The sequence below is a fragment of the Dama dama genome, chromosome 22, assembly GCF_033118175.1.
Source record: "Dama dama isolate Ldn47 chromosome 22, ASM3311817v1, whole genome shotgun sequence".
Taxonomy (NCBI): Eukaryota; Metazoa; Chordata; class Mammalia; order Artiodactyla; family Cervidae; genus Dama; species Dama dama.
This window is the reverse complement of record NC_083702.1, coordinates 43,656,392-43,684,352: the sequence shown is the minus strand read 5'-3', so window position 1 is coordinate 43,684,352 and position 27,961 is coordinate 43,656,392. Positions and strand designations below refer to the sequence as shown.

At 50.1% G+C, this 27,961-nt stretch overlaps 1 protein-coding gene across 2 annotated transcripts; it reads right to left on the bottom strand.

Moving 5' to 3' along the window:
• Nucleotides 1–3,917: 3,917 nt before the first annotated feature.
• Nucleotides 3,918–26,267, bottom strand: IFT27 (intraflagellar transport 27). 2 transcript variants are annotated; one of them, XM_061125305.1, is made up of 7 exons: nucleotides 25,852–26,267; nucleotides 18,733–18,812; nucleotides 18,321–18,380; nucleotides 15,296–15,355; nucleotides 11,497–11,614; nucleotides 10,477–10,586; nucleotides 3,918–4,130 (listed from the first exon to the last, which is right to left on the bottom strand). In XM_061125305.1, the coding sequence occupies exons 1-7, from the start codon at nucleotides 25,883–25,885 to the stop codon at nucleotides 4,032–4,034; spliced, it is 561 nt and encodes a 186-aa protein (XP_060981288.1). In that variant the 5' UTR covers nucleotides 25,886–26,267; the 3' UTR covers nucleotides 3,918–4,031. The 2 variants fall into 2 exon arrangements, with proteins under 2 accessions (XP_060981288.1, XP_060981287.1); XM_061125304.1 differs by having other exon boundaries at nucleotides 4,005–4,130; nucleotides 11,497–11,690; nucleotides 25,852–26,017.
• Nucleotides 26,268–27,961: the final 1,694 nt, after the last annotated feature.

Sequence of the window (27,961 nt, the reverse complement as noted above, 5' to 3'; positions counted from 1 at the left end):
TATTTGGGACCGGAAATTTTTAATTTTCAATATATCATTTTAAAATACATGTCCTGAGATTTCCCTAGTGATCCAGTGGTTAAGACTTCATGCTTCCATCTCATGGGGCATGAGTTTGACCCCTGGTCAGGGAACTAAGATCCCACAGGCCTCAGTGTAGCCAAAATGTGTTTAAAAAAAAAAAAAGAAGAAGAAGAAACCTAAAAAAAGACACATTTTAGCATCAGAATGCATGTATTTTAGCTACAGCAGGTAGCCTCCTGCTCTCTTGAGTCTCCTTGCAGAAAGCCATCTAACCAAGGCCCTTTTCCCAACTATAGAAAACTACGAGCTGGTGCTCACGTGTCAGTGTCAGGGGGTGAACCACTGGGCTCAGGGACACCCCTTGGGGCTGCCTCCCATCCCATCCACATCTGAATGGGGAACCTGTCCATGGTGGGACCCCAACAAAGGACTCGGCAGGCAAAGTGCCTGAGAGCCCGTGTTGGAACTGGGGTCTACGTTTATAAATGATCACCCCAAAACACGACAGGCCCCACTGTGTTTCCACCCTCCAGGCACCTGGGCTTCTCTGCCCCCTTGGTAGGAACCCAAGCGATGGCAGCAGGCTGCAAAAGTTACCGTAGTGGGGTCAGCCTCACAGAGCCAGAAGTGAATAGAAGGAGGCCGGGTGCCCGCCCCCAGCCCACTCCTTGCAGAAGGAAGGAAACTGTGGAGGGGAGGGAATGTCTCAAAGACACTGGACGAAGTGCTCAGCTCCTCCTTCACAACGGTGGGGGAACTGGTGCTGGTGCTTTGGGGCACCACTGGGGTTCAGAAGTGAAGTCCTGGCTCATCTTTCTCTCCTATGGCTTGTAGTTGATCCCAGGGCAGACGCTGAGTCCCATTCATCTTCAGATCCCCCAGGAATCCATGCATACAGCTGAGTCCCAGTGTCAGCCACCACGTAAAGAAAGTGGAAAGTGGGCTTTCCACTTCTAAGGGGCCCGTGAACCAACCACACTGAGAGGTGGCTAGACGCTCTGCCCTCGTTCAGATCTTGCTGAAAAGTCCCCTTCTCAGGAGGATCTGTAGACTCCCTATTTCATATCGCCACCCTCTCCCTGGCATACCCTCTGTGCCCCCTGCTAGTTACCATCCGTTAGACTGCAGGATTTCTCTGTTCAAGTGAACCTCTTTCTCATCCCACTATAATGTAAGCTCCCAGAGGAGAGGGATTTTTGCTATGCTCTCAAAGTTCCCAGTACTTTGGCCACCTGATGTGAAGAGCCGACTCTTTGGAAAAGACCTTGAAGCTGAGAAAGAATGAGGGCGGGAGAAGGGAGCCATAGAGAATGAGATGGTTGGATGGCATCATCGACTCAATGCACGTGAGTTTGGGCAAACTCTGGGAGACAGTGAAGGACAGGGGAGCCTAGGGCTGCAGTTCATGTGGTCACAAAGAGCCGGACACAACTGAGCAACTAAGCACAGAACAGCACAGTTGACTGGGAATCTCAAGTCAGTGGGCTCCAAACCTAACCCATCTTACTTTTTCTAATTGCTTCATCCTGACACGCTCTGCCAAGCCCTGCTTCCCACTGGGTCTTCATGTCGGGGGTCGGGGTGGGGGGGCGAGTGGGGGGCATCCCAGCACATTTCAGGTTCTCCTAGCTATTAAAACTCAGACCAGGCCAGTTTAAAATTCCAAGTCTTGGTTCAAAGCTCCTTTCCAGAATGCGGGGGTGGGGGGTGGGGGAGGGGGGGAACACAAGATTCACCCCCCCCCCCCCATCTCTCTGGGGCACCTTGAACAGAAGGGCCAAGGGTGGGTCCTCTTCTTTCTTCTCAGGCCCTCCCTTGGTTGGGTTCTACCTGCTGAAATCTCCCGGGAGATGGGGTGCCTGGCTCCTCTGTGGCTGGCTTCTTCCCAGGAGGGGTCAGACCTGCCAGCGGAACAGGAGCCCCCTGCCAACTTCTTTGGTGGTGGGGGCAGCCAGAGCCCCTCTCCTGCAGTGGCCCTTTGCCTTTGGAGTCTCATTTTCCATGTGGATCCCTACATGAGCCCTGGGGACCCCTGAGCAGTGGAGGTGGGGCACTGGGTCCCCTTGCTGGCCGGCAGGCTTCTCCCCCTCTCCCCAGTCCCCCTGGAGGGAGCCTGCACAAGTCTAGAGGATGTGCCAAACTCCCCCTAGGACGCCCTCAATAGCCCATCCCTGCAGCTGGCATCAGGCTTCTGCAGCTCTGCAAGTGTGTAGCTGGGGAGCAAGATGTCAGCTTCCTCTTCTGGGCAGTGTCCTCTGTTTGGATTTAGGATTTTCCTGGGGGGATCTCCTTTGCTTAGTTCTGGGGGCGGGCGCTGGAGAAGGAGTGGTCCCCATTCACAACACCATCCACTCTCACAGCCTCCTCCTCTAAATGACTCGAGGTTCTAATGTAAACAGGAAAGAACTAGGAGCTGAGGGGCTGGAGTGGCTCCTGGCAGCAGGGCCAGTTCTGCCACCTCTAAGACACCCCTGAGGGAGCTGCCTGGCCCCAGCCTTCTGTGACCTCTTTAGGAAGTGGGTTTCTTAGCATCTTTGGTCACAGCTGTGGATCCCCGTAATGAATTCTGGAGCAACTGGAAACGTCCCCTCCAAGTCTCCTTGGTTGTTTACTGTAGATCTTCCCATCCTTGGAACATGGGCCAAGAGACTAACAGCTTGAAATGACCAGTGCCTAGAAAAATGTCTGGCACATTGCAGGCCCCTACCCTCTGAAAGGATGACTTGGTGGGAGGACACCAAGTTGAGTTGTGGCTACAGTGAGCTTGTGTTGAGAGGTAACAGGACGGGGAGGGAGGGGCCCAAGGTGGTGGGCACTGTGTCCGACACCCTTCATGTGCTATTCTGAAATGACCTTCAGGGTCAGCCTAGCCATCACTGCCTTCTGCTCCTGGTCAAGCTCAGGCGGACTCAGGAGAAGGCAGCCGCTGTGGGCCGGGCTCTGGAGTCCGTGATCCTGACTTCGGTTCCTCATTCGTAAAAGTGGGAAAAAGACTCTGCGTTGTGAATATTAAATTAGCTAGTATGTATAACATGCTCAGCTCATGTAGAGACATGGCAGGTCATAAACAGGAATGAGAGTAATTTCCATTCTCATCTCTATCCCTGGGACTGACCCAGGTCTGTTTACCCACAAAGCCACTGCTTGGACATCTCCACTTCCACCCAGTGGGGGACTGAAGGAGGGCTATGACCCTCTGGGGCGCTGGAGCAGGAAGAAGCCGAGACTCTGGGGTGAGGGTTGACGGTCGGAGGTGGGCTGCGATGCCAGATCTCGGCCCGTGGCCCTGATGTAAGAGGCACTGAGGAATTTCCGTGGGTCTTTAATCAGGGGAGTGAAATGATGAAAGTGGTGTTTTAGGAAGATTAATCTGGCAGCAGAGACAGGATGGAAAACAGTCAAGCTCAGTGCAAAGAATTACGACTGCTGCCCAGCTCGCTGAGAGGCGGGGTCATTAAAGGAAAGTGGCCTCATTCTTGGCTCCCTGGGTGCTCAGGGTTCCTGGCAGCTGGGAGGGGGCTGGGTCTTTACCAAGGAGAGGCACCCAGGGCGGCCGGCAGAGGGCACTATTTTGCCAGGGACAGTAGTCATCACCAGGGAGCTCTGGCATCTGGAAAGCAAGCAGACAGACAGCAAAGCTGAGTCTGTTAGAACGAGGAGAGGGCCATCAGCCTGCTGGCCAGGCAGCAACTTCCAAGCTGAGCATTTCGACTGCGGCAAATTGTGGGTGGGCTCTTGTTGGGGGGTGTCCTCCGGGGAAGGCAGGATGCCCACTGTCCCAAGGGCCAGCTGCCACCACTGGAGGCTCCAGGGCTACTCTGGGAGCAGTGGCCAAAGTGTAAACTGGTTCCAGGGCTGCCCCAGCCAAGAACAGAATGAGCTGCTGGTTCTCCATTTTCTCATTTTATTTAAAGCTGTCACGATAGACCGGAAGTGCCAGGCAGCTCCATCTTCTCCCATGTTCCGAGGAGACAGAGCCCACAGCCGGGCTCCATGGTGGGGAACGGTCACACCAGCGCCTGGAAAACCTCCAGCTTCTCCCGATACAGGTGGTGAAACTGCCTGGCCAGGTAGTGGAAGGGGGCGTCGTAGTTTTCCGCCTCCTTCTGGAGAGACAAGGTGAAGAAGGGTGGGTTGGCTTTAGGATCGTCGCAGACAGCTGGCATTCCCCATTCCTCCCTCCTGTCGGGTCCTCCGACCTCCGATCAACCTCTTCTTCCCAGCACTCGGGGCTGCTACTACCGCTCCGTCCGTTTTACAAGAAGGCAACTGAGACGCAGAGATTAACATCAATTGCCGAAAGCTACACTCTTGCCCATGATGGAGCTGGGTCTGAACCTAGACCTGTTCCCACAGAGCCTGTACTTTTAGCCACTCGCACTGTGTGACAGGACATCAAAATGAGACTCATTCTTGCTTAGTTTTGCCTGAGGTCCCAGAGGTCAAAGCAAAACAACAGATGGCAGGCTCTGGAGGGAGGACCAGGCCGGATGGAGGTGGGGGCGGGGTGTGCTGTGGTATTCCCCCAGGATGGATGTGGGCGATTCTCTTCTCCCTCACCCTGAGGTCAGTGGGAGGGTCCCAAGAGAAGCCTACAGCCCAGGGGCTTAGGAAGGTGCTGGACCCAGGCTTGGGAAGCACTGAGGTGAGGGTGGGGCTGGCTGTTTGGATGGCTGAGCAGGACAGGAAAGAACACAGACGGCCTGCACTACCTCCTCCTGGGGTTGCAGCCATGCTTCCCTGGACCAGCAGAGGGCCCTGCAGGGGCCCAGTGTGAAGTGGTCCTAAAGGGACCCCCCCGGGGACAGCCCCCAGGAGGGTGATGGGTTCCAACACCAATGGATGGCCCAGAACCGAGGTTGCAGGAAGGGTGAGCAGCTGTCACCTGTGAGGCGGAAGCTGCAGGTGAGAAGCCCCCTATGGGGGTAGGGAGAGTATCTCAGACACCTGGCAAGTCCAGAGGGGCCAGAACAGGTCTGGCAAAGCAGGCTGGAGGGGAAGCACAGGTGTAGAAACACAGACAAAGGAGCCCAGTCCTGCTACCCACAGCAGGCTCGGGGTGGAGCTGACTTTAAATCAAGAATTTTGACAGTCACTCAGGACTGGCCATTTTTATAACTGAAACAATGAATAATTTTGTGACTAAAGGTGCCCAAAGGATTTTTTATTATCTGAGAGATTAAAGTTCTGGAACTTGCCCTAGATTTTCTCCATCCCGTGGGAAGAACTGGCCCTATAGGGTGAGCATGACAAGCTCTGGGGGAAAGAAAATGATACTCTCTCCACTTAGCTATCGTTTGTCACTCTGTATGTGCGTGCCCATGGGTATTTAAAAAAATTTTTTTTAAAGAAATAAGTTGGCAGAAGAAAGCACCCACTACTTTTAAGACAGTAGCTCAAACTATGAATGCACAAGTACTTGTTTTCAGACAATCCTTGCCTGCTGGCAAAAGTGCAGCCTTGGGAAGAGACAATGAAATAGTCCCACTAACACGGAAGGATTTCCAAACCAAAGGATGTAACGAGGTCATCAAGCTCAGTGCCTCTGTTTTAGACAGTGGTCTGGGGTCCCAGGCGTGCAGTGGCCCAGCTGGCTTAGGCAGAGCCCAGCCTAGAATTCAGAGGCCCCAAGTGTGAGAAGAGCAGCCTTTCCACTCTGCCAGACAGGGTGACAGAAACAAGTATGTGAAACCAGATCCTGCAGAGAAAGTTACTGGACTTTCCAGGAAGGCAAGTCCCAAGGCAGAGGAGGCAAGTCACCAACAGGAGAACCAGAGGTGTCAGTGTGGAGAGGGGGCTGAGCAATGAGAGGACAGCTAGCGGCCCAGACAAGTGTCTGTACTAAGTTCGCAACTACCAGGGACCGGAAGGCTGTCACTCCCCAGTAAGACATAAGAGGAATAACTCAGTTGTATCTGCAAGGGGCTTCGGGTTGTACAGAGTGTAACATCCTAGGCAACGTCAAACAGCAAAACATTACCTTGGTTGAAAGTGTAGTTAAGTGTTGAATGGGAAGAGAATGAGGCCGGCAAAGCACACGCTTGAGGATTTCTAAATGAACCTGAAAGCTCTTAAAAGCTAGATCTTAGGGAAAACGCAACATAAAAAGTAGGGAATTCAATGGAGGCAAGCCTCTTTATACACATGGAGTGCTCCTGAAGTAGCAGATGTAAACGGAACCATTTTCCAAATGCACTAGGAGGGCTTGCCAATGACAGGAGTCCTTTTGTTAGATGACAAATCATAGTCTCGTGGACATCTATGGACACCTGTAGAGTAGGTCTGCTTTGCATGAAGAATCCTTAGAGCAGGGTCAGACTAGTGCTTAATCTGACCTAGAATTCTTCCCCTAGAGACTCCCAAAGTGGGCTCTGTGGGAGGCCAGAGCCCCTTCTAGAAGGTTATTGAGCTGGGCAGGGCTGTGTTCTAGTTCTGGTTCTACTGTTTGTTAACTGGGTGACCAGGGAAAGCTTCACAGTCTTTCTGAGTCTGTCACCAGTGAGATAAAGAGAGCAGTAGGACTGTAGGAAGCCTAAACAGATAATGCGTGCAAAACACCTGGCACACAGAAGGTGCTCAACAAACATCAGTTCCCTTCCTCTCTTCTTTCTGCAAGAGGAGCCATCCCTATGGATCTTTCTTGAACTTGCTTTTATTTAGTATTGTCCAACTTGTTAGAGCAGTAAACAGTGCATTACAAATTTTTAACTTCTGCTTAAAGAAATGCTTTAAATTTTTTTGGTGTGAAAATGCCAAATATTGAGGGGTGTCAGGAAGTCAAAGAGGAAACACAAAGGACCCCAAATAACCAAATCAATCCTGAGAAAGAACAAAGTTGGAGGCATCATCGTTCCTGTTCAAACCATACTGCAAAGCTACAGTAATCAAAACAATATGACACTAACATTAAAAACAGATAAAAAGAGCAATGGAACAGAACTGAGAGCCTGGATATAACCATATACAGATATGGTCATCTAATATTTGACAGGGGAGTCAAGAATACTCAAAGGGGAAAAGACAGTCCCTTCAGTAAATAGTGCTGGGAAAACCAGATATTTACATGCAAAAGGATCAAACTAGAACCCTAACTGACACCACTCACAGAAATTAACTGAAAGTGAATTAAAGACATGAACTTAAGACATGAAATCATAAAATTCCTAGAAGAAAACATTGGGGAAAAGATCCTTGACACTGGCTTTGGCAGTGATTTTATGAATATGACACCAAAAGCATAAGCGACAAAGGCACAAATCAGTAAGTGGGACTACAGCAAACTAACAAGCATTTGCACAGCCAAGGAAACCATCAGCAAAATGAAAAGGCAACCTGTAGAATGAAAGAACATATTTGCAAGCCACACATCAGAGAAAGGGTTAACATCCAAAACACGTAAGGAATTTGTACAACTCAATAGCAAAAACATAAATACTATGATGAAAAAAATGGGCAAAGGATCAATAACAGATATTTTTCCAAAGAAGGTATTCAAAGGACCAACAAGTATACGAAAAGGCACTCAACATTATTAACCATCGGGGAAATGCAAGTTAACCATATTATGTCACCTCACACGCATGAAGATGGCCATCATCAAAAAGACAAGAGATAACAAGTGTTGGTGATGATGTGGAGAAATGGGAAGCCGTGTGCACTGCTGGTGGGTATGAAAACTGGTGCAGCCAGTGTGGAAAACAGGATGGAGGTTCCTCAAAAATTAAAAATAGAGCAATCCCACCTCTGCGTCTGTAACCAAGGAAATGAAATCACTATCTTGGAGAGATTTCTTCATCCATGACAACAGTCACGACATAGAAACCACATTAAGTGTACACTGATGAGTGGATAAAGGCAATGTGGTCCACACACAGAGGAATACTATTCAGCCACAAAAAGGACATTCTGCCATTTGTGACAACGTGGATGAATCCTGAGGGTATTATGCTAAGTGAGGTAAGCCAGACAAGAAAGACAAATATTGCTGTGTTGTCACTCCTAAGTGGAATGTAAGAAAAGACACACTCAGACACAGAGCAGATTGGTGGTTGCCCAGGGCAGTGAGGGTGGAGGCAGGAGAAAGGGGTGAAGGTGGTCAAAGGGTACAAAACCTCCAGTTTTAAAATGAGTATGTTGTGAAGATGGAATTATAAAGAAAAAAGAAAATCAAACAGCAGTAACTAACACAACATTTTAAAGCAAATACACTCCAATAAAACAAAACAAAACAAAACAAAACAAAACAAATGGCCAAGTAAGACAACTGTGGCTGCACTTAGTGAGAAGAGAGGAGGAGATGGGCTTCGCTGTCTCAAACGGCATTTGGTTGTATTTCCTTTTTAATTACAGCTTTCTTAACCGAGCTGCTGGTGGTGCTTCTGTTGGCATCAGCTCAGGGGGGACTAGTTAGCCTGCAGAGTTAATATCAAGTGCTGAACTACAGCCTCCCCAGACATCATTTATACCCGCCCATTTCAATCGTGTAGAGGCAAACACCTGACCAGAGTTTAAATGTCCAGCCCAGTGGCCTCTGGTGATGAAAGTTGGGAGTGAAGGTTAATTTCTGAGTTCTATCAAGAATTCCAGAGAACATGGGATATTGGGGTGAGGAGGCAATTTCATGAATGTGAATGGAGCAGGAGGGAAAATCAAATATTGTTTGCTGTGGGTGGAAGAGTTACTGCTTTGCTCAAAGGCGTGCTGCGTACAACAGTACAACATGGGCAACCCGCTATACAGTAAAAGCTCACTAACTGGAACTTCATTAATGTAGCATTTGTGATTATTGGACCAGAGGCAAGACTGACAGTTACTTCCGTACAATCTAGGAATACAAAGATTTAGTAATAATAGTATAAATGAGATTACTGGGGGGAATATTTATACTTAAAAAAAGCTAACATTGACAGAGCGTTTACTATGCCCCAGATTTTGTGCTGTTTTTATATTCACCATCTGACTTAATTCTCATATTTATTACTCAATGAGGAATATATTTTTTCATCCCTATTTAATAGGTGAGGAACCTGAGGCACAAACAGGTTAAATAACACTCACGGGGCCCACAGAGAGGGCTGCTATTTACCATCAGAGGACGGAGCACCCGACTTTACTTGCTACACTTTCCCTAAGGAAAGCATGCTGCTTTGGGGGTGTTTAAGAAGTTCACACCCAGGGACTTCCCTGGTGACCCAGTGGCTAAGACTCTACCTTGCAATGCAGGGGATGCAGGTTTGACCCCTGGTTGGGGATCTAAGATCCCATATGCCATGGGGCAACTAAACTTGCACCCTGCAACTACTGAGCCTGCATGCCGCAACTAGAAGAGTCTATGTACAATGGAAGATCCTACATGACAATGCAACAAAGACCCCCATGTGCCGCAACTAAGACCCGATGTAGCTAAATAAAAAAAACAGTTCACCTCAATATAGGAATTGAACAGCAGCGTCTGTCGAGTTTTGTAGATGCAACAAGAGTGCCTGTCACTTAGGTGGAGTTTGAGCAGAAAACGACCTCAGGGCTATTTATTAAGTAGCCCACTGACTCTCTTCGAGAACCAAAGAATCAGGGCCAGAGGCCATAGGGCCGGGAGTGAGGTCCAAGTGACCACTAGGGATGTTTCAGGCTGTGCCAGGCGTGGCGAGTCTCCCCAGCAGCCCTAGGAAGGGGTTGGCCCCTGGCCCCTACGTGGATGTTTCTGGGTGGCTCCTGCGGGGGGCAGTGTTCACTTGATTCCCTGCCATCATCGCACAAGTGTGCATCCACCTGGTGAAGCCTGGGTCACATGCCTGCACCCCGGCTGCAGGGAGGCTGGGAACTCAGAGCTCCCCACACAGGAGGGGCTTCACGTGACACTGTGAACACGCCAAAATCATGATATCGTGTACTGAAAGTGCTGGGAACAAACCACTCTGTCCCACTTCCTGAGGGCTCCTGTGGCCTGGAGTCACTCTGAGGCTGCAGCAAGGTGGCGACTGGGAGCAGTGAGGGGAACCAGAAGTCGGGGGTCCCAGTCCTGGCACAAGGGACTTTATGAGGCACATGACCTTGGGCCAGTCATGTCACCCCATCAGGAAGAGGGAAGTGTGGGCCAGCTCCTGGATCAGGGGACTGATTCTAAGGGCCTATAAAATAATGTGCCAACAACGCCATAACCATGCCTCCTGCAGACGTCCAACAGCACTGTGATTGAACACCACACGCCGGTATTCCTTACTAACTGGGATCCAGCTTTTCCCAGGGCTGGCTGGCTGATCCGCTTCATTGTAACACACGAGTGACTCTTGCTATATTGAGATGAGATCTCAGGTGAAGGATGTAACATCAGCTCCAAATCAGGCTCCGAGTATGGTGGGGTAACAACTCAACGCATGCAAGGTCACGTGAAAAAACCGCTTCCAGCCAAGGCCCCGCTGCAGACTGGGCTATGGCGCAGGCAGCGGTACTTACCACAGATGTTTCAAAACATTCCAGGCCTTGGCCCAGTGCCCACGCCTGGGCCTGGGCCACATCCACCACTCGCCTGCCAGCCAGGTCTGTCTTGTTCCCCACCAGCACACCTACTCGAAAGAGACAATCAGAGCATTGCATTATAACCGTGGCCGTCTGGGAAGACAGCTGGAGAGAAAAAACAGCAAGCAGCCTACTTTTGAGGGGTGTGAAACATCATCTGAGAGAGGCTGTCTGACCCCAGGTGGTGAGCACCAGCAGACTCTGCGCTGGGCCCCAAGGGTCGAAGCAGAGTGGGTGGCACGCCCTTCCACCTGCAGTTTTTGTTCAGCCCCTTTTCTAGACCTTGAAGGTACCTGCCTGCCTTGTCTCTTTAAGGCTCCAAGTGCTGTGAAGGCGAGGACCAAACCGATGTGAGCATTTGCGATCATTCTGAGCGCATGGACCAAACTTTCAAAACGGTCATTAATACTAATATGAGGGCTGGGCTCGGAGTCAGGGATGCAAAGGTAATTTAGTTCTGTTGCCAGCTGTATCCGCTGCAGCTAATTTTTGAGCCTGGCTCTGGGGATCGCTTTCCCTGGTCTCTAATGAGGAGAATTTGTTGATCTCACATAGGGATGAGAAATAAACTGATGGAGAGCATTCAGAAGTGACAGTGGGCCTTGCATGTTTCCTGGTGGCCCACATACAGGAGAAAATAAGGGTCGTTTCCCTGGGGTGAGCCTTCCAGAAACAACTCGCATTCATATCCCAACACCTTTCCCCTTAGTATCTTTGAGTTGCTCCACAACCCTGCCAGATGGGCATCACCGGGTCCATTTTACAGACTCAGAGGTATGGCGACGCACCGAGGTTGCCAGGGCTCCGAAGCGGCAGAGCCAGGGTACAGTCCCAGTTGCCACACTCAAAGCCCAGAGCATCTTGTTTTTGCACCCACAGGTACCTCTGCAGTGACCTGTGCCTTTGAAATCGAAGGACAGAGGAGCTGCTGGAAACCCTGGTGCCTGCAGCTCTTACCTGGGAGGGTGGTTCCTGGAATCTGCGACCGAGCCTTCTCCAGCCACTTGCTGCAGTTGGTGAAGGACTGCTCGTTGGTCACATCGTAGACAAGACACAAGACATTGGGACTCTCCCACTAGGCAAGGGGGACAGGATGCGAACACGTCACTGACGGCCAAAGTGACTTCTAGGCGGGGAGGCGATGTGGCCTTCTAAGGGAAGGGACACGTGGGTGGAGGGAAATGAAAAATCCTAAAGGGAAGATGAGTCAGAAAACTGAGCCACACCCATGGACGAAAATGATTCACCCACAGGAATGAATGGGAAGGCCTAGGCACAGTGACCATGATGGCGAGAGCTCGAGTCCATGCCAGGCTCTCTGCTGGGCATTTTCTGTGTGTCACTGTGAAACCTCCCAAGTCTGCAGGGCTGGTTTGAAGATCCCTACCGTGTAGCTGAAGGTACTGAGTTCACAGTGGGTAACTGACTTGCCCAGGTCACACGGGATTCAAACACCAGGGTGGAGCTGATGCCTTTCTCTACCCAGAAACGCTTTGTCTGCCCCGGTTCCATGAACTCATTCTGCTACTTGTTCTCATTGAGAGCCCACTCTTATGCAAGTTGATATGCTCTTCTGCTCTGCAAGCCTGAAAACGCATCCTTCTTTTTCATTAGCTAGTCACTGGAAGCTGGTTTGCTTACATCTTCTTAATAAGGGTCGGCTTTTTAAAATGCAAAGGGTACGTTCTGCTTCTCCAGCAGTGTGTCAGCCCTAATCCAAACCAGAGCGGCCACTGGACAGGGTTCATGGTCCCAATTAAGAACCAAGGCTAAGCTCTCAGGAGCCAGCACCTTCAGGGGCTGCGCAGAGTCCTGGGCCAGCCTGCTGCCTGGCACAGGCTGTGGGGCTGCATTGATACTCGTCTTGGTCTCTGGGGACCCCCATTCTGCACAATTAGAGCCCGGTTTATTTCTAGGGTGTTATCACCTCCCAGGGTGTGAGGCAGAAGCCTTTTCCTTTTAGCTGTCCTTGGAAGGTCAGCCTGGAATTGGCTCTGCAGGCCTCCAGGATGGGAGGAACTTAGACTAAATTGATGATGCCCTTACACCTTCACTCCACAGACTAACTCAAGAACTCTAGCTGAAGCCACACTGACCACCTCTGTGCGCATGCAGGAGAGACCTTCTTCCTCCAGGCCTCAGTGAGCACACCCAGAATGGGCAGCAGGTGGCCCTGACTTCCCCAGACACATCATCCCCTTTGCCGGGCAGCCCCGGCCATTATGTAGGCACGTGGTAAAACAGGAAGAACTGATGCAGGAGGCCAGCCCTGTGTGAAATTACCATCACTCGATCTATTTCTTTCAGACAAAACAAGAAAAAAAAAAAGGAGGGGGGCAGCAAACAATTTCTATTAAAATGTAGCTGTTCTTGGAAAGGCAGGGGCTCTGGAGATCTCGAACTTTCTAATTAGCTCACTGGCCCAGATTACCTTGGAAGGTACAGCAAACTGCATCCTAAGAAAAGGCTGGGCTGGCTGGAGGAGCCTGGGCAGCAGGGGTGGGTCCCAGAGCAAACCTAGATGGGGCAGGCTTGCAAATATGGGCACAATAAAGGACAGAAATGGTATGGACCTAACAGAAGCAGAAGATATTAAGAAGAGGTGGCAAGAATACACAGAAGAACCATACAAAAAAGATCTTCACAATCTAGATAATCACGATGGTGTGATCACCAACCTAGAGCCAGATATCCTGGAATGCAAAGTCAAGTGGGCCTTAGGAAGCATCACTACGAACAAAGCTAGTGGAGGTGATGGAGTTCCAGTTGAGCTATTTCAAATCCTAAAAGATGAGGCTGTCAAAGTGCTGCACTCAATATGCCAGCAAATTTGGAAAACTCAGCAGTGGCCACAGGACTAGAAAAGGTCAGTTTTCATTCCAGTCCCAAAGAAAGGCAATGCCAAAGAATGCTCAAACTACCGCACAATTGCACTCATCTCACATGCTAGTAAAGTAATGCTCAAAATTCTCCAAGCCAGGCTTCAACAGTTGATGAACCATGAACTTCCAGATGTTCAAGCTGGATTTAGAAAAGGCAGAGGAACCAGAGATCAAATTGCCAAAATCCACTGGATCAATAAAAAGGAAGAGAGTTCCAGAAAAACATCTACTTCTGCTTTATTGACTATGCCAAAGCCTTTGACTGTGTGGATCACAACAAACTGTGGAAAATTCTTAAAGAGATGGGAATACCAGACCACCTGCCCTGCCTCCTGAGAAATCTGTATGAAGGTCAGGATGCAACAGTTAGAACTGGACATGGAACAACAGACTGGTTCCAAATAGGGAAAGGAGTACGTCAAGGCTGTATATTGTCACCCTGCTTATTTAACTTCTATGCAGAGTACATCATGAAAAACGCTGGTCTGGAAGAAGCACAAGCTGGAATCAAGATTGCCAGGAGAAATATCAATAACCTCAGATACACAGATGACACCACCCTTATGGCAGAAAGTGAAGAAAAACTAAAGAGCCTCTTAATGAAAGTGAAACAGGAGAGGGAAAAAAAGTTGGCTTAAGACTCAACACTCAGAAAACGAAGATCATGGCATCTGTTTCCATCACTTCATGGCAAATAGATAGGGAAACAATGGAAACAGTTACAGACTTTATTTTTTTTGGACTCTAAAATCACTGCAGATGGTGACCACAGCAATGAAATTAAAAGACGCTTAAAAAGCAGAGACATTACTTTGCCAACAAAGTTCCGTCTAGTCAAAGCTATGGTTTTTCCAGTGGTCGTGTATGGATGTGAGAGTTGGACTATAAAGAAAGCTGAGTGCTGAAGAATTGATGCTTTTGAACTGTGGTGTTGGAGAAGACTGTTGAGAGTCCCTTGGACTGCAAGGAGATCCAACAAGTCCATCCTAAAGGAAATCATTCCTGAATATTCATTGGAAGGACTGATGCTGAAGCTGAAACTCCAATACTTTGGCCACCTGATGCGAAGAACTGACTCATTGGAAAAGACCCTGATGCTGGGAAAGATTGAAGGTGGGAGGAGAAGAGGACGACAGAGGATGAGATGGCTGGATGGCATCACCGACTCAATGGACATGAGTTTGAGTAAACTCTGGGAGTTGGTGATGGACAGGGAGGCCTGGCGTGCTGCAGTCCATGGGGTTGCAGAGTCTGACACGACTGAGTGACTGAACTGAACTGAACTGGGTGAGCCACACTCTGGGACCTCGAGGGCACCCCCTAGTGGGGAAGGAAATCTTTGCTCCAGACCTAGGAAGTGGCACGCGTGTTAAGCTGCTTCATTTGTGTCTGACTCTATGACCCCATGGACTGTAGCCCTCCAGGCTCCTCTGTCCATGGGATTCTCCAGGCAAGAACACCGTAGTGGGTTGCTGTGCCCTCCTCCAGGGGATCTTCCCCAGCCAGGGATCGAACCTGTGTCTCTTAAGTCTCCTGCACTGGCAGGCAGGCTCTTTACCACTAGTGCAGGAGGAGGACTGAAAAAAACATCCCTAGGAGGGGGTTGCCTAAGAGAAGAAAGTCACCAGAGTCGGGGATTACTCTGGCACATTGGGAGCCCAGCTAGCCCAGAGTTGGGGGGAGGGGCAATCACAAATCACATGCAAAAGCTGCTCCTACCTGTCAAGAGGCCGCAAGCCCCAAGGCTGGGAGGAATGTCCTTAAAGAATGTTGCCATGGTCACCCCTCCTCGAGACTGGAGTGCAGTGGGCATTGTTAAGGGGCAAACCTTTGGAGGGAGGCGGAGGTTAGAAAAAAGACTGAATGCTACTTGCCAGTTTATCCAACATTTCAGAAAACAGCTCTTTGCCAGCCGAGTCAAAAATGAAGAGTTCCTGGAATCAGAAAGGCAGGTCTCAGAAAGTTGAGAAAACCCCAGGCTGCACACCCAGCTAGGACTCCCGCTCACCCTCAGGGTGATCCAGATGTGCACACGTGCACATACATTTATTTCTTGCCCTAGGCAGGCAGACGAGGATGGGAAGAGGAACGAACTCAGGTACAACTGTTTCCCACCCCAAGCAGCCCCTTCTGGGTGGCGTCTCACCTCTTCTAACCCCGAGTGCAAAAATACCAGGAACAAGCTGACTCCCCACCTGGCAGAACAGAATGCTAAACAGGCTGACAAGTGCTCTGGTTTCCAAAAGGTCATTCTGCACTTTGTTAACCAAATTGATTTTCAAATCTTGAAAAACGATCCTGTTTAAAGGAGGTCACGGAGGAGGCCTGGGGAAGGCATTTAAAGTAGGACAGTCTGTCAGGGTTCTGGACAGCTGAGGCTTGATGCTGGCAGAGGGCTCAGGATGACCCTTCCTGCCCATGTCTCAACCTTCGCTTGCCCAGGTGAGAGCCCCTCCCTGTTGCTGCTATTCCAGGAAGTCTCCCCCAGTGCCCTGTAATCTCCCACTGGCTCTGGTGACCAGCACAGGCTGTCTGAAGGTCAGCATCATCCTCTGCTTTGCACATTGGCGATGGCTGTGTTCATCTTATCCCTTCTCACTGCATCCCGGGTACTTAAAATTGCTTTTTGCTCATGGACTGCTTTGACAATCTGGCAATTCTTAAACCTTCTCTCCAGGAAAGTACATGCAAACATTATTGTTTGGTTGCTAAGTCGTGTCTGACTCTTCTGTGACCCCATGGACTGTAGCCCGCCAGGCTCCTCTGTCCACGGGATTCCCCAGGCAAGAATACTGGAGGGGGTTGCCATTTCCTTCTCCAGGGGATCTTTCTGACCCAGGAATCTCCTGCATTGACAGGCTGATTCTTTACCACTGAGCCACGAGGGACGCCCACAGGCAAACGTAACAGCTTGGAATTCAATTTCAAGGGTTGAGCTTTTCCACAGAGAGATGCGGGTTAGGAACCTTGGTACTCAGCAAGTTCTGAGGGTGAGGTCCAGAGTCCAGTCTTCCTCACTTCCTCTTCTTTTTCTCTATAGATTTTATTAATTGAATATAGCCTTCTATCTATTTATTAATAATATAATATATGGCAGCCCAAGTCACCAAATACTGTTACAAAATATCCCCTCACTTTTGCTAACTGAAAATCAGGATATCGCTTTATTCTTTTCTTCAAATCATTACAAAACTATGGTGTGGTAGAGACAGTCGTATAATTAGGTCCTGGTTGTTGTTAACTCACTCAATGGACATGAGTTTGAGCAAACTCCGGGAGATAGTGAAGGACAGGGAAGCCTGGCATGCTGCAGTCCAAGGGGTTGCAAAGAGTCAGACAGGACTGAGTGACTGAACAATAATTAACTGTTTCAGGAGGGAACCTGTCCATGGCAATGTCACAGCTGAAATATGTACACCTGAGTTCCTAGCCTTCTTTTCTTTTGGCAATTGTTGGCCTCACCTCCTCTTCTTCGTCCCTTCCCTACAGGGCTTCCCATGTTTCCCTCATTCTGTTCCGAAATGCTCAGACAAGTCTAGACCAAGTCCTGGCACTATTAGGTAGCTAGTCAGATGTGAGCAGGTCCTGCTCCATCCTGGACAGGATCCTCTTTCCTTCACCCTCCCTGGACACTGGTGATCAGAGTATGCCCAGAGATCCCTCCTCTCCTAGTCCTTGACCACCTCTCCTAGTCAAGGACCACTGCTAACTTTCCAGCCTTATCAAAATCAAGCAAGATAAAACCTCCAGCACAGGTTGGCATAGGCACACCAAGACCTAAATGGTGACTCAAAGTAACCAGGGGTTCATTATGCTGTATTGGTGATAAATTAGCCCTGCACTTTCTGCCCGTCCCCCGTCCCCCTCCTCCCCCACTGTGGGTTACACTTGGGTGCTTATGGGTAAGCCGCCTGTGCACAAGGAGAAAAATTCTAGAACCTAAAGCTGTCAATCAACTTGTCAGTCAGACGATGCAGGGCACAGCGAGGGACCACCACTCTAAAGATCCCAACCACACCCCACTGCGGGGCTGCTTCTGATTTCCAAACAACCTGTTCTTTCTCAAGAGGATACTCTTGTTTTGCTTAATAAACTGTTGCTACTTAAAACTGTTCTATGCCAAAGACAAATATCATATGATATTGCTTAAATGTGGAATATAAAAAATGGGTACAAATGAACTTATCCTCAAAACAGAAATCAAGTTACAGACATAGAAAACAAACTTATGGCTACCAGGAGGCAAACAGGGATACGGATAAATTGGAAGATTGGAATTGACACATATACACCACTATATATAAAATAGATAACTAATAAGGACCTACTGTATAGCACAGAGAACTCTACTCAATAGTCTGTAATGGCCCATTGGGAAAATAATCTCAAAGTGTATATATAACACACACACACACACGGGGGCTTCCCTGGTGGCTCAGATGGTAAAGAATCTGCCTGCAATGCAGGAGACCTGGGTTTGATCCCTGGGTTAGGAAGATCCCTTGGAGAAGGGCATGGCAATCCACTCCAGTATTCTTGCCTGAAGAATTCCAAGGACAGAGGGGCCTGGAGGGCTACAGTCCATGGGGTCGCAAAGACTTGGACACAACTGAGCAACTAGTGAGATATATATATATATATATACACAGATACATCTGATTCACTTTGTTGTATACCTGAAACTAACACAACTTCACCAACTACATCCAACTAAAGAAAAAATAGCTGCCCTATATTCTCTCGACTGAAGTCTTTCCCCCAGAAAGCGAGAGCTAGGAAATCGCTGTTCCCCAGGGACAGCGCTGCCTGTCTCCCGGGGAGGAGGACAGTGGCCATGGAGTCCTCAGGCAGAGCTGGGGCAGCACCGAGCTCCCTCGGGGGAGCAAGGGGACCACTCACCACACTGTCCCCCGTGTCAGGGACTGGCACTGTCTTCACCACCAGATCCACCCCTGTCGTCTGTGGAGGAAAAGGAAGAAGACATACGTCAGGGGGCCCCCAGGGGTGTGTTGTCAGGAAGAGCATCCCACCCTGGGAGGCGTGTCCCCGGCTCCGGTGTCTGTTCTGGGCTCACTTCTTGTGCAGAAGTCAGAGGACCTAGTCTCGTCCAACCCCCAGCCCACGAGCGGGCTCTATGTGGTGACCAGCTGACCACAGGCGAGTCTGCTCCATGCGGCTCCGCACCCTGTGGCTTGTGGCCATTTGTCAGGTCTCTGAGGGCCTCTTAAGGACAATGGGAAAGTCACTCCCTTAGGGTTATCTGATCACTTCTCTTTAGGTCTCTGCCAGGCCTACGACATCCACATCTCACCAGGGTGTAGTTCTTCTGGAAATGGGCCCCGTTGCTGCGGAAGAGCTGCACCAGGGCGGTCTTGCCCACGGTGGGGTCTCCTGCGAGGTCAGAGTAGAAGAAAAACACTGCTTTCACGCTAATCTGACTCAAGGATCTCCCACTCCAGAAACAGTCTAGAAACTGAAAAACTTCAACGAGTTCTCAGAGAAAACGTGCCTGATTCTCATGGGAAATTGCCCTGGGGTTGCTGGCAGGGCAATGGGTCCATGAGACCCATTTTCCAAACCAGCCTCATTTCTTCCGGACTAATCCTTTCATCTACAAAAACTGACCCAGAAGGTAACAGAGTGGAAAGAGGGCTTCTGAGCACTGGAAACAGAACCGACTCTTTCACTGAAACACACCTGATGGGGAAAACCTGTTCCTTACAAACTTGAACTTACTTTGAAGTCTTGAAGGTAAAAAGCTTCTCAGGTGGCGCTAGTGGTAAAGAACCCACCTGCCAATGCAGGAGATATAAGAGACACGGGTTCAATCCCTGGGTCAGGAAGATTCCCTGGAGGAAGGCATGGCGACCCTCTCCAGTATTCTTGCCTGGAGAATCCCATGGACAGAGGAGCCTGGTGGGCTACAGTCCAAAGGGTCACAAAGAGTTGGACACAACTGAAGTGACTTAACACACTTGAAGGCAAGGAGGTATGACCAGGCACAGACTTATGGGTTCAGGTGACTAACTGAACCACTTTGAGCTTAGAGCACTCATCCTTAGAATCCTGCATAATTACTGGGGGGCAGAGGGGGTGAGAGTTAGGTGGGACCATATTTATGACAAACAGAGTCAGGGACTACATGTGCCACCTGAAACCCATTTCCAAAGGACATTTTCCACCTCCACCTCCTGGTACCCATTTGCAACCACTGTGGACCCATCTTCCCAGGGCCTCTCCTCCAAGTCTACTGGCAACAGCCACTGGTTCCTCTAAGTCCATCTTATACCTTCCGGGTCCATCTCCTCAGCTTCTTTTGTCAGTGGACAGCCCCATAAATTGGTACCTCCAAACTAAAAGTTCATGTCACATTTTCAAGTCTGAGACCTGGACCTTTCACAAGGCAGCAGGGGCAATTTGTTCTGGAGTTCCTCCCGGGCCCCCAGGGGTGCTGGAGACTCTCAGGGCTCATCCTTCATTCCCCTGTGCCCTCCCAACATCCCCACCGGCGGCTCTGTGTGGCCTCCTTTGATACCACGCTGTTTTCATTTGCAAGATCTTTTCCACCTTGAGCTTCACACTGACTCTCCCTCCATCACCCAGCACCTTGGCAGAACACCTGTCTCCTGCTTTCTCACCCCTTTGATCCCTCAGCAAAATCACCATCCTTCTTAGTTGCATCCTTTGATGTCATCTCCTCACCTTAACCCACATCATGGGTGGCTCAGCGCTCCTTTTACTTGACTCCTTGATAGCCTGCTGCTCTGTTAACGTTTCAGTTTTGACTTTTGTCACCTCATGTGAGACAGTTGCTTGACTACTCGTGACACTTCATTTCACGTTGACTTCTCTGGGTCTGAATGAGCTAGTCAGGTCTTGCTTTTCTATCTGCTACCACTTCTTTGAAGGGAACCAACAAGGGTTGAGCCTCCATTATGGACCCATTCATACAGTCTCATTCACTCCTTCCCAGGCCCCTTACTTGACAGATGAACATACTGAAACTCAGAGAGCTAAGTAATCTGCCTAGGATTCCAGTAGCACACTCTTTCCGCCAGTCCACCCCTCTCCTAGAGCTCAGGGACTCTTCTGGCCCATTTCTAAACTGCCCCTGTGGGTCCTCATCCCTGCAGCCTCTCAGGGGATGACTGTATCCACCCTCCCGACTTCAATTTTGCTTCTGCATCCAGTTGGAAATTGGCTCCTCCCGCTCGTGAAATTCCCCACAGATTTGTTCTGGTTAATTTCATATATCTTGCTTCTGACTGTCAGTCAGAGTTCCCCATACTTCTGGAAAACCTCCGTTGTCGGCTAAGGAAGGATCTGAGCATGCGCAGGAAGGGGAGCCAGCCGATAAACACGTTTGCAGAGCAACAAGATGACAAGTGCAAATTCAAATAGTGCAAGCTGAGAACCAAGGTGTCTGAGGGCGCGGGGAGGAGAGAAGTTGATGAGGGCTTTCGTCAGCAGGGAGGACTTCCCTGGAAGAGGCTGAGCCCAGGGGTCATGGCGGGGACAGGGGACGACGGGTGCACTGCTTGATGGAGAGGGTGCCATCTGCAAGGTCACCTGTGACCTCATAATTGCCAAGTTCAGTGGTTTTCCCCTAGTCCTCATGCTCTTCAACATCTCTGAAAGATGTCAGCTTGAAGGAGCACACCCTCCTTCCGCGGCCCTCGGGCCTTGGTGACCCTGCACTGGCTTGGTCCTCCCACTGCTCCTCCCCCTGTCCACCATGTGGACCTTCTTGTGCATCCATCCTTAGCCCCCATCCACTCTGTCCCACTTATTCTTGCTACCTTTGCTGTCACCTCACGTGCCACAATCCATCTCCCAAGCTCTGCATTTCCAACAACCTGTGGGTGTCTCCACTGCAATGCAGGGCCTTCACCCAATCTCAAGTGTGTCCACAGCCACGCTGGGGCCAGAGCAGTCCTGCCCACCTGTCTCACTTGTTCTGGTCACCATTCACTCTCACTGTCCCCAGACTTCACCCACAGTCACCTCTGAAGTCTCCACCTCCTTCCTCCCACACCCAGGCGGCCGTCTCTTTATTCCTTACATCCTTCGCTGGGTCTCCAGCCCGAATTTCCTTTGTTGTCAGGGCTGACACTGCCCTAAGTTACCTTGAACGTCAACTGGGTCTCCTGTCTCAGCCCCAAACTCACCCGTCCGTGCTCTGCCTTGTGATGCTGGGGCTGGGGCTCCGCACACACATTTCTCCGTCTCCCAGGGGCTTCCTGTCACACTCAGGGGCTTCCTGTCAGGCTCCGCCAAATGTGAGTTCAAGAACTCTTCCAATGTGGAAGGCTGGGTGGGGGGAGGAAGAGGGACTTGCTCCTTCTCCGTTGCTTGCAGTTTCTCTTAGCAGTCTCCTAGCGATGGCCTTCACCCCAGCAGCAGAGGTCGGCTGCTGCCTCCAACTGTGTTGTTTGTGGTTCTGCACTTTTGGGCCAGCCTGAGTACACCCCGTCAGAGACACTAGCATTGGTGGGTAGGGTCCCCTTCTCAGAGATCTGCAGCTCAATTCCGAGGGCCCTTCTGAGCTTCGGGGTTCTGATACCCAGCCATCTTCCCTCTGTTCCTGCAGCCCTGGGGTGAGGCTCCTTCCTGCAGTTCCTCTCTGTGCCGCCTCACTGTTCCCATTTGTCTTCCCAGCCCTCCAGCACATGTTTAGTGAACATCCCATGCTAAATCCTCACTATCTAAATACTGAGCGTAGTTTCAGCTTTTTGCCTGGACCCTACCTCATGCAGCACTCAGTAACAGAAGTGATCTTAAGACACAGCGCCTCGGGATGGTCTGGAATTGGTTTAGTGGTATCTCGCCCTAAACACTGGACCTGAGCTCCCGGCTAGCGGGCAATGGGTCTTAGTGATCTGTGGCAAGGGCTGCCATCACACACTGGGTACCACTCCGACTGGGCAGTGTCCCCTCCTTGGAAATCTGGATCCTAGCTCGAGGGTGGGGGAGGTTCTTCTTCAAGCTTCTGACAACCCTGATCTCTACCTACTCCTTCAGTGTCACGACAATGTTGTCTCCTGGGTTTTTTAGTTCTTTGACACCCGGTGAACCAATTCCATACATTAAAACCTCTCTGCTGAAATGCCTAATGTATCTTCTGTTTTCTTGACTAGGTCTGGACCGCAAAAACTTCCCAGTTGGCCCTATTTCATTTTTGTTTTTTCTTGCTGTTGTTCTTTCACCCTGAGCTCAGCATCGACAGACAGACCTTCATAAAACAGTGGTGCTGTTTTATGTGTGATGTGCTCACAGAGCCTGTCCAAGGAGGCTTTCCACTGTGTACCCTTCTCCACCTTCCAACCCTGTCTCCGACTATCCCTTACACAAGATCTGGGCTCTACCCTCCTATTCTCTTGCTCCCTGAAAATTCCTTGAAGAAAACCTCCTTCCAGGTCTCCCTAATACAAATCTTAATCCTGCTCAATTCTCTGCCAGGCAACGCTAAAAGAATGTCCTTCTGATGACCAGCCTCTGAAGGTCATCTCTTGCTCCTCTGTCTTTACCTGCCTGGCTACTATGGCTCACTGCTGGTGGCATGAGACTCGTCAGAGCAACCTTCCAGGGAGGCACGATTATCACCCCCATGTCTGTCAAGAGGCACGAAGTACATGGTATTCAGGGCACAGATTCCAGCCCCAAGGCTTATGAGCTGTGTGACCTTGGTTTGGTAATCTCTCTGGGCCTCAGTTGCTACATCTCCAAAATGGTGAATAACAATATCCATCTCAGAGAATCGTTATGAGGATTTAAGGAGTTAACATGTACAGTGCCTGACATATATTAAGTAATATTTAAGTGATCTGGAAGCACATAAAATACAGATAAATGTTAAGGGTTGTTTTCTCTCTTCGTCTGAACCAGGACAATTTAGCAGCCGCGCCTTGAGGTATTCCTCTGGGAGCTAGCACACAAAGGGTGTTCGATTTGAGTTTGCTGCGTTGTAAGCGTTTGTGTGCAATCCAGGGCTTTCTTCAGTGAGGGAGTGGGCTGGGTTCATCCTGGGATTCCCAGTGCACTTTGTGTGGTGACTTACACATAATAGGTGCTCAGTAAATATGAGGACTGAACGAGCACTTGAACTGAGTTATCAGGACCTTTGGTAGCTAGTTATGTGAGGGAACAGAGGCAGCTTGACCCCATGTAAACAGCTGGTCAGTGCGGGAGGAGGTGTGTGTGTGGGGGGTGGGTGAGGTGGAGAACGAGAATTTGGTGGGTGGTGGAGATGGGCTGGGCATAGTGATCCACTGTACTGAGGTCTCTTGGTCCCTGGAAACTTCCAAGATGAGATAGATTTCCTTAAGGCCTCATAAGGAGGCTACAGATTGAGGGCTAGGTTGGAGTTCAGGAACGACTTGTAAGGCCATGGACGAAACCAGGTAAAACTAGTATCTGAGGGTGTGGGTATAAAGGACGAGGAGTCTAGAATCAAGGCCTGAGATGGTAGCCTGTGGGGCTAACAACAAGCCCCGGAAATCAGATCACCTGGGTCTAGATACCAGCTCAGCCAAATCCAGCTGTGTGACCCCGGGCAAATGCCCCAACCTCTCTGGGCCTCAGAGAGGCCCCATCTGTAGAGGAGAATGACGATAATCCTGACCCCACAGAGCTGTTGAGATAACCCATGCTGAGGGTATAGCACAGCGCAGGCACAAAAATGATGCTCAGTAAGTTAGCTTCGTGATGGAAGTTGATTTAAAAAAGAAATAGGAGAAAGAACAGTCAGAGAGAGAAGCCCATTAAAAAAAATCTAACTTCAGAGAAAAATGTCTCCACTTTATCCATGAGGAGACTGAGGCTCAGAGAAGTGCTTTGTCCAAGAAGACACAGCCAATCTGTGGAATTATTTTTGTGGCACAATACTGCCCCCGCTGGTGCTCTGGAAACTAGACACTGCTTTTGAAGACCATTCATTTCTTTTGCTCCAGCATGATCTGAGTGGCTTCGATCAGTCATCTTTCTGTGTGACCCTTTTACTTCCAAACTGGAAAAGTCATTACAAATACCACCCCTTTCAGTCTGAAAGAGAAGAATTAAAAAAAAAAGAATCTCCTTTTCCTCTTACTGCTTCTTTCCTGAATTGGTCAGAAACACCTGGAGAGGTCACAGGTTTCAACAGTAACACAAGGTAAGAATTACGTAGGTGAGCAGATCTGGGGGGTGGGAATCCCGGCTAGGACCTTCCTTCACTAGGGGGTGACCTTGGGCCAGAGACTTCATCTCAGTCCTCAGTGAGGTCAGAACAACTCAGCATCCGACCCAGGGCGCCATGCTGTGCGGTGCGGTGCTAAGTTGCTCAGTTGTGTCCGACTCTTTGCGACCCCATGCGCTGTAGCCTGCTAGGCTCCTCTGCCCATGGCAATTCTCCAGGCAAGAATACTGGAGTGGGTTGCTGTTCCCTTCTCCAGCGGATCTTCCTGACCCAGGGATCGAACCCAAGTCTCCCACATTGCAGGCGGATTCTTTACCATCTGAGTCACCAGGGAAGTCCAAGAATACTGGAGTGGGTAGCCTATCCCTTCTCCAGGGGGACTTCCCAACCCAGGAATTGAACCAGGGTCTCTTGCATTGCAGGCAGATTCTTCACCAGCTGAGCTACCAGGGAAGCCCTACCCCAGGGTGCTACCTACTGTGAAAGGGTTAAATGAAATACATGTGCCTGGCAATGCAGCAAGGACTCAGGAAAGTACATCTGTGCTCTGAGGTCCCAGGTCCATAATCCAGGCAAATGTTACTTCTCATTTCTAAATGAGCAGTAACACCACAAATGTGCATGCCACATATGCATTCATTCTACAAATGTTTATTGAGTACTTCCTACGTTCCAGATGTATGTTCTGGGTGCTTGGGATGTATCAATCAGCAAAACAGATTCCCACTTTTGGGGGATTCATCATTTATGTCCTCAAGATTATGGGGCAGCAACCATAACTTTGGGTCTTAAAGACAACATACATGGTATTTTTGCAAACTCTAGTCAACTGGACATTACTGTCTCCTATCCCTGTTTTCAGAAGAATGGGGTCAAGGAAAAAAATCCCATAAGTAAAGACCACCTAAGTCACTGATGCTAACTTTGGAGCACAGCACATGGTTTAGTTGAAGCATTTATGGTGTGCTTAGCCTGATTTTTTAAAAACCAGTCTGCTCCTCGAGTACAGCTCCAGTTGGTGACGGTGGTCTCAGAGTATAACAGGGAGGGAAGGAAACCAGCTGCAGCTACAAGTGTGCTCTGGAAGATAATTATCCCATGCCTAATGGAATTTACTATATCAGTAATTGCATTAACTCGCCTTTGGGAGACAGAAAGGGAAAGAGGGTAGACAATTTACGTGAACAAAAGCTCTCAACAATTTATGAAGTCTCTGAACTCCGGCCACTGTATTCGCCCGCAAGTTTTCAGACTCACCTGCCAGGATGCATTTGGCTGCCAGCTTCACCATGGTAACCAACCACCTCCACGGAGCAGACAAGAGAAGAGCGGCTGCTGGAGGCGTTGGTGGCCCTGCCTGGGAAGGGGAGTAGGGAGAACTGGCGCTCAAGGGGCCAGTGGCCGCGATGAGGACCGGGACAATGGGGCCTGGACCCTTCGGGCAGCCGGCGGGGCGGTATCTGGCGCTAGGGTCGCGGTGGGGCGCGGAGGAGCGCCGGAAGGGGTAAAAGTCTTCAGAAGGCAGCCGGGAAGGTGCCAGGGAGGCGATGAGGCTCCTGAACCCAATCCAGCCCCCGGCAGTGCGGTTCGGGAACAGTGACCCAGAAACCCTCCGGCCCCCCGCCCCCAGTCCCACTGTGGCTGTGATCGCGGGGCAACCACCGCCCGCCTGCCCCGCCTCTTCATCGTCCCCCTCCTTCTCGCTGGCCATCGATTGGCTGACATCAAAAACTCCCACCCCCTAGGGCTCACGGAGACCAGTGAGAGAAGGGGGAAGGGCTAACAGCCTTTCTCGTCAGATAATTCGTTGTCGTAACTGCTCTTCAAGTTTATCGCGCTTGACTAATAGTTGCAGAAGATGTCAATCATTTCCCCCTCCCGCCCCCGCACGGCTTGAAAGTTCAGGGAAAAGCAGCTCCAACCTCGTATATCCAGAAGCGGTGATAAAACAAGCTTTCTGATTGGTCAGAGGCTGGCAAGGCCCATCTTCGGGAGGAATGGGGACTCGCCGTATCCTCCTGCCCTTCTGGAAGTGGGTTCGCCCACGAAGGGGGCCGATCGCGAGCGCGGGAGCCTGGAGCGGCGCCGGCGCACTGGACGAGGTGCGCTTGCCCAGGCCGAGCGTTGAGCCAGCTTGACCTGGCTGAGGCAGCTCTTGACGCCCCTCCAAGTCCCAGATTCCAGGGAGCGTGGCTGTAAAGTGCATCAAGAAATCCAGTCTTCGGCTCCTTAAAGCCCAGGGATGTTCTGCGCTTTAAATACGGAAGTGTTAAAAGTGATGTCCATGGACAAAGGAGAAGTGGGGGAAGCGGTTGCACTCAGGAATTTGAAGTTGTATTTTCCTCTGAGCCCAGCCCCTCTTGTGAAGTGGAGAACGTATCATATACCACACGTGGAATGAAAGCGAGCATCCTGGACATTTCTCATCCCCCACCAAGGAGGCTGACTTTCCGGGGAGGCTCCTCTTGCTCTGCGGTCAGGAACCCCAGACTGAAATCACGGTCGTCTTCCTGACCTGGGCAAGTGGCCTCACCCCTGAGTCTTATTTGCTCACTTTTAAAAGGGGCTCGTGGAATCCACCTTCTTCGGTTGTCCTGAGACTGTAAGTGCCTGGGACACAGTAGGTGCTCAGCAGTGATGAATGGATGAATGAGAAGAGATTTACTGAACAGATTGGGTTTATCATCACCGTCATGTTGGCCAGATGCCTGCACCCCTTTTCTCACTCCTGCCGGTTCCTCTGGGATTGCTGGTGCTGAAAGGGAAGAAGAGCCCCTCAGGGAAGATGCACCCTTCAGAATTTGCTATCATATGCCCTTTATTTAGGGCTTCCCAGGTGGCACTGTGGTAAAGAATCTGGCTGCCAGTGCAGGAGACACAGGAGACGTGGGTTCAATCCCTGGGTAGAGAAGATCACCTGGAATAGGAAATAGCAACCTACTCCAGTATTCTTGCCTGGAAGATTCCATGGGCAGAGGAGACTGGTGGGCTACAGTCCATGAGATTGCAAAGAGTTGGACATGACTGAGCATGCACACACACACGCCTTTCATCTCACCTGCCGGGTGTCTTACTGTGGCTGCCAGTCTTTCGCAGGGCAATGAACACACACACACTCTACAAACTGCTGCAAATGTTCCAGCCTTGAATCAGGACTGAAACAATGCAAGTTGTCTGGAATCATCTTTCCTTGCCAGTCATTCCTGGTATTATGGTTAAGACCTGTCTCCTGCATTCCGCCTTACCTACTTGTTTTCTTGGGAGACATCATGCAAGTCTGTCTCAGACACCCCAGGTCTCGGTGAGTCAAAAAGCCTCTCCTGGTCTTCCTGCCTCGGCCTCCAGACTGTCCTGTTAATCCCTTAAA

Coding starts and splice junctions, on each gene's coding strand:
- IFT27 (XM_061125305.1), bottom strand. CDS start 25,885: ATGGTGAAGCTGGCAGCCAAATGCATCCTGGCAG. Junction 15,356..18,320: donor CTGACACGGGGGACAGTGTG/GTGAGTGGTCCC, acceptor TTCTGATTCCAG/GAACTCTTCATTTTTGACTC. Junction 10,587..11,496: donor TCCAGGAACCACCCTCCCAG/GTAAGAGCTGCA, acceptor TCTTTCGAGTAG/GTGTGCTGGTGGGGAACAAG.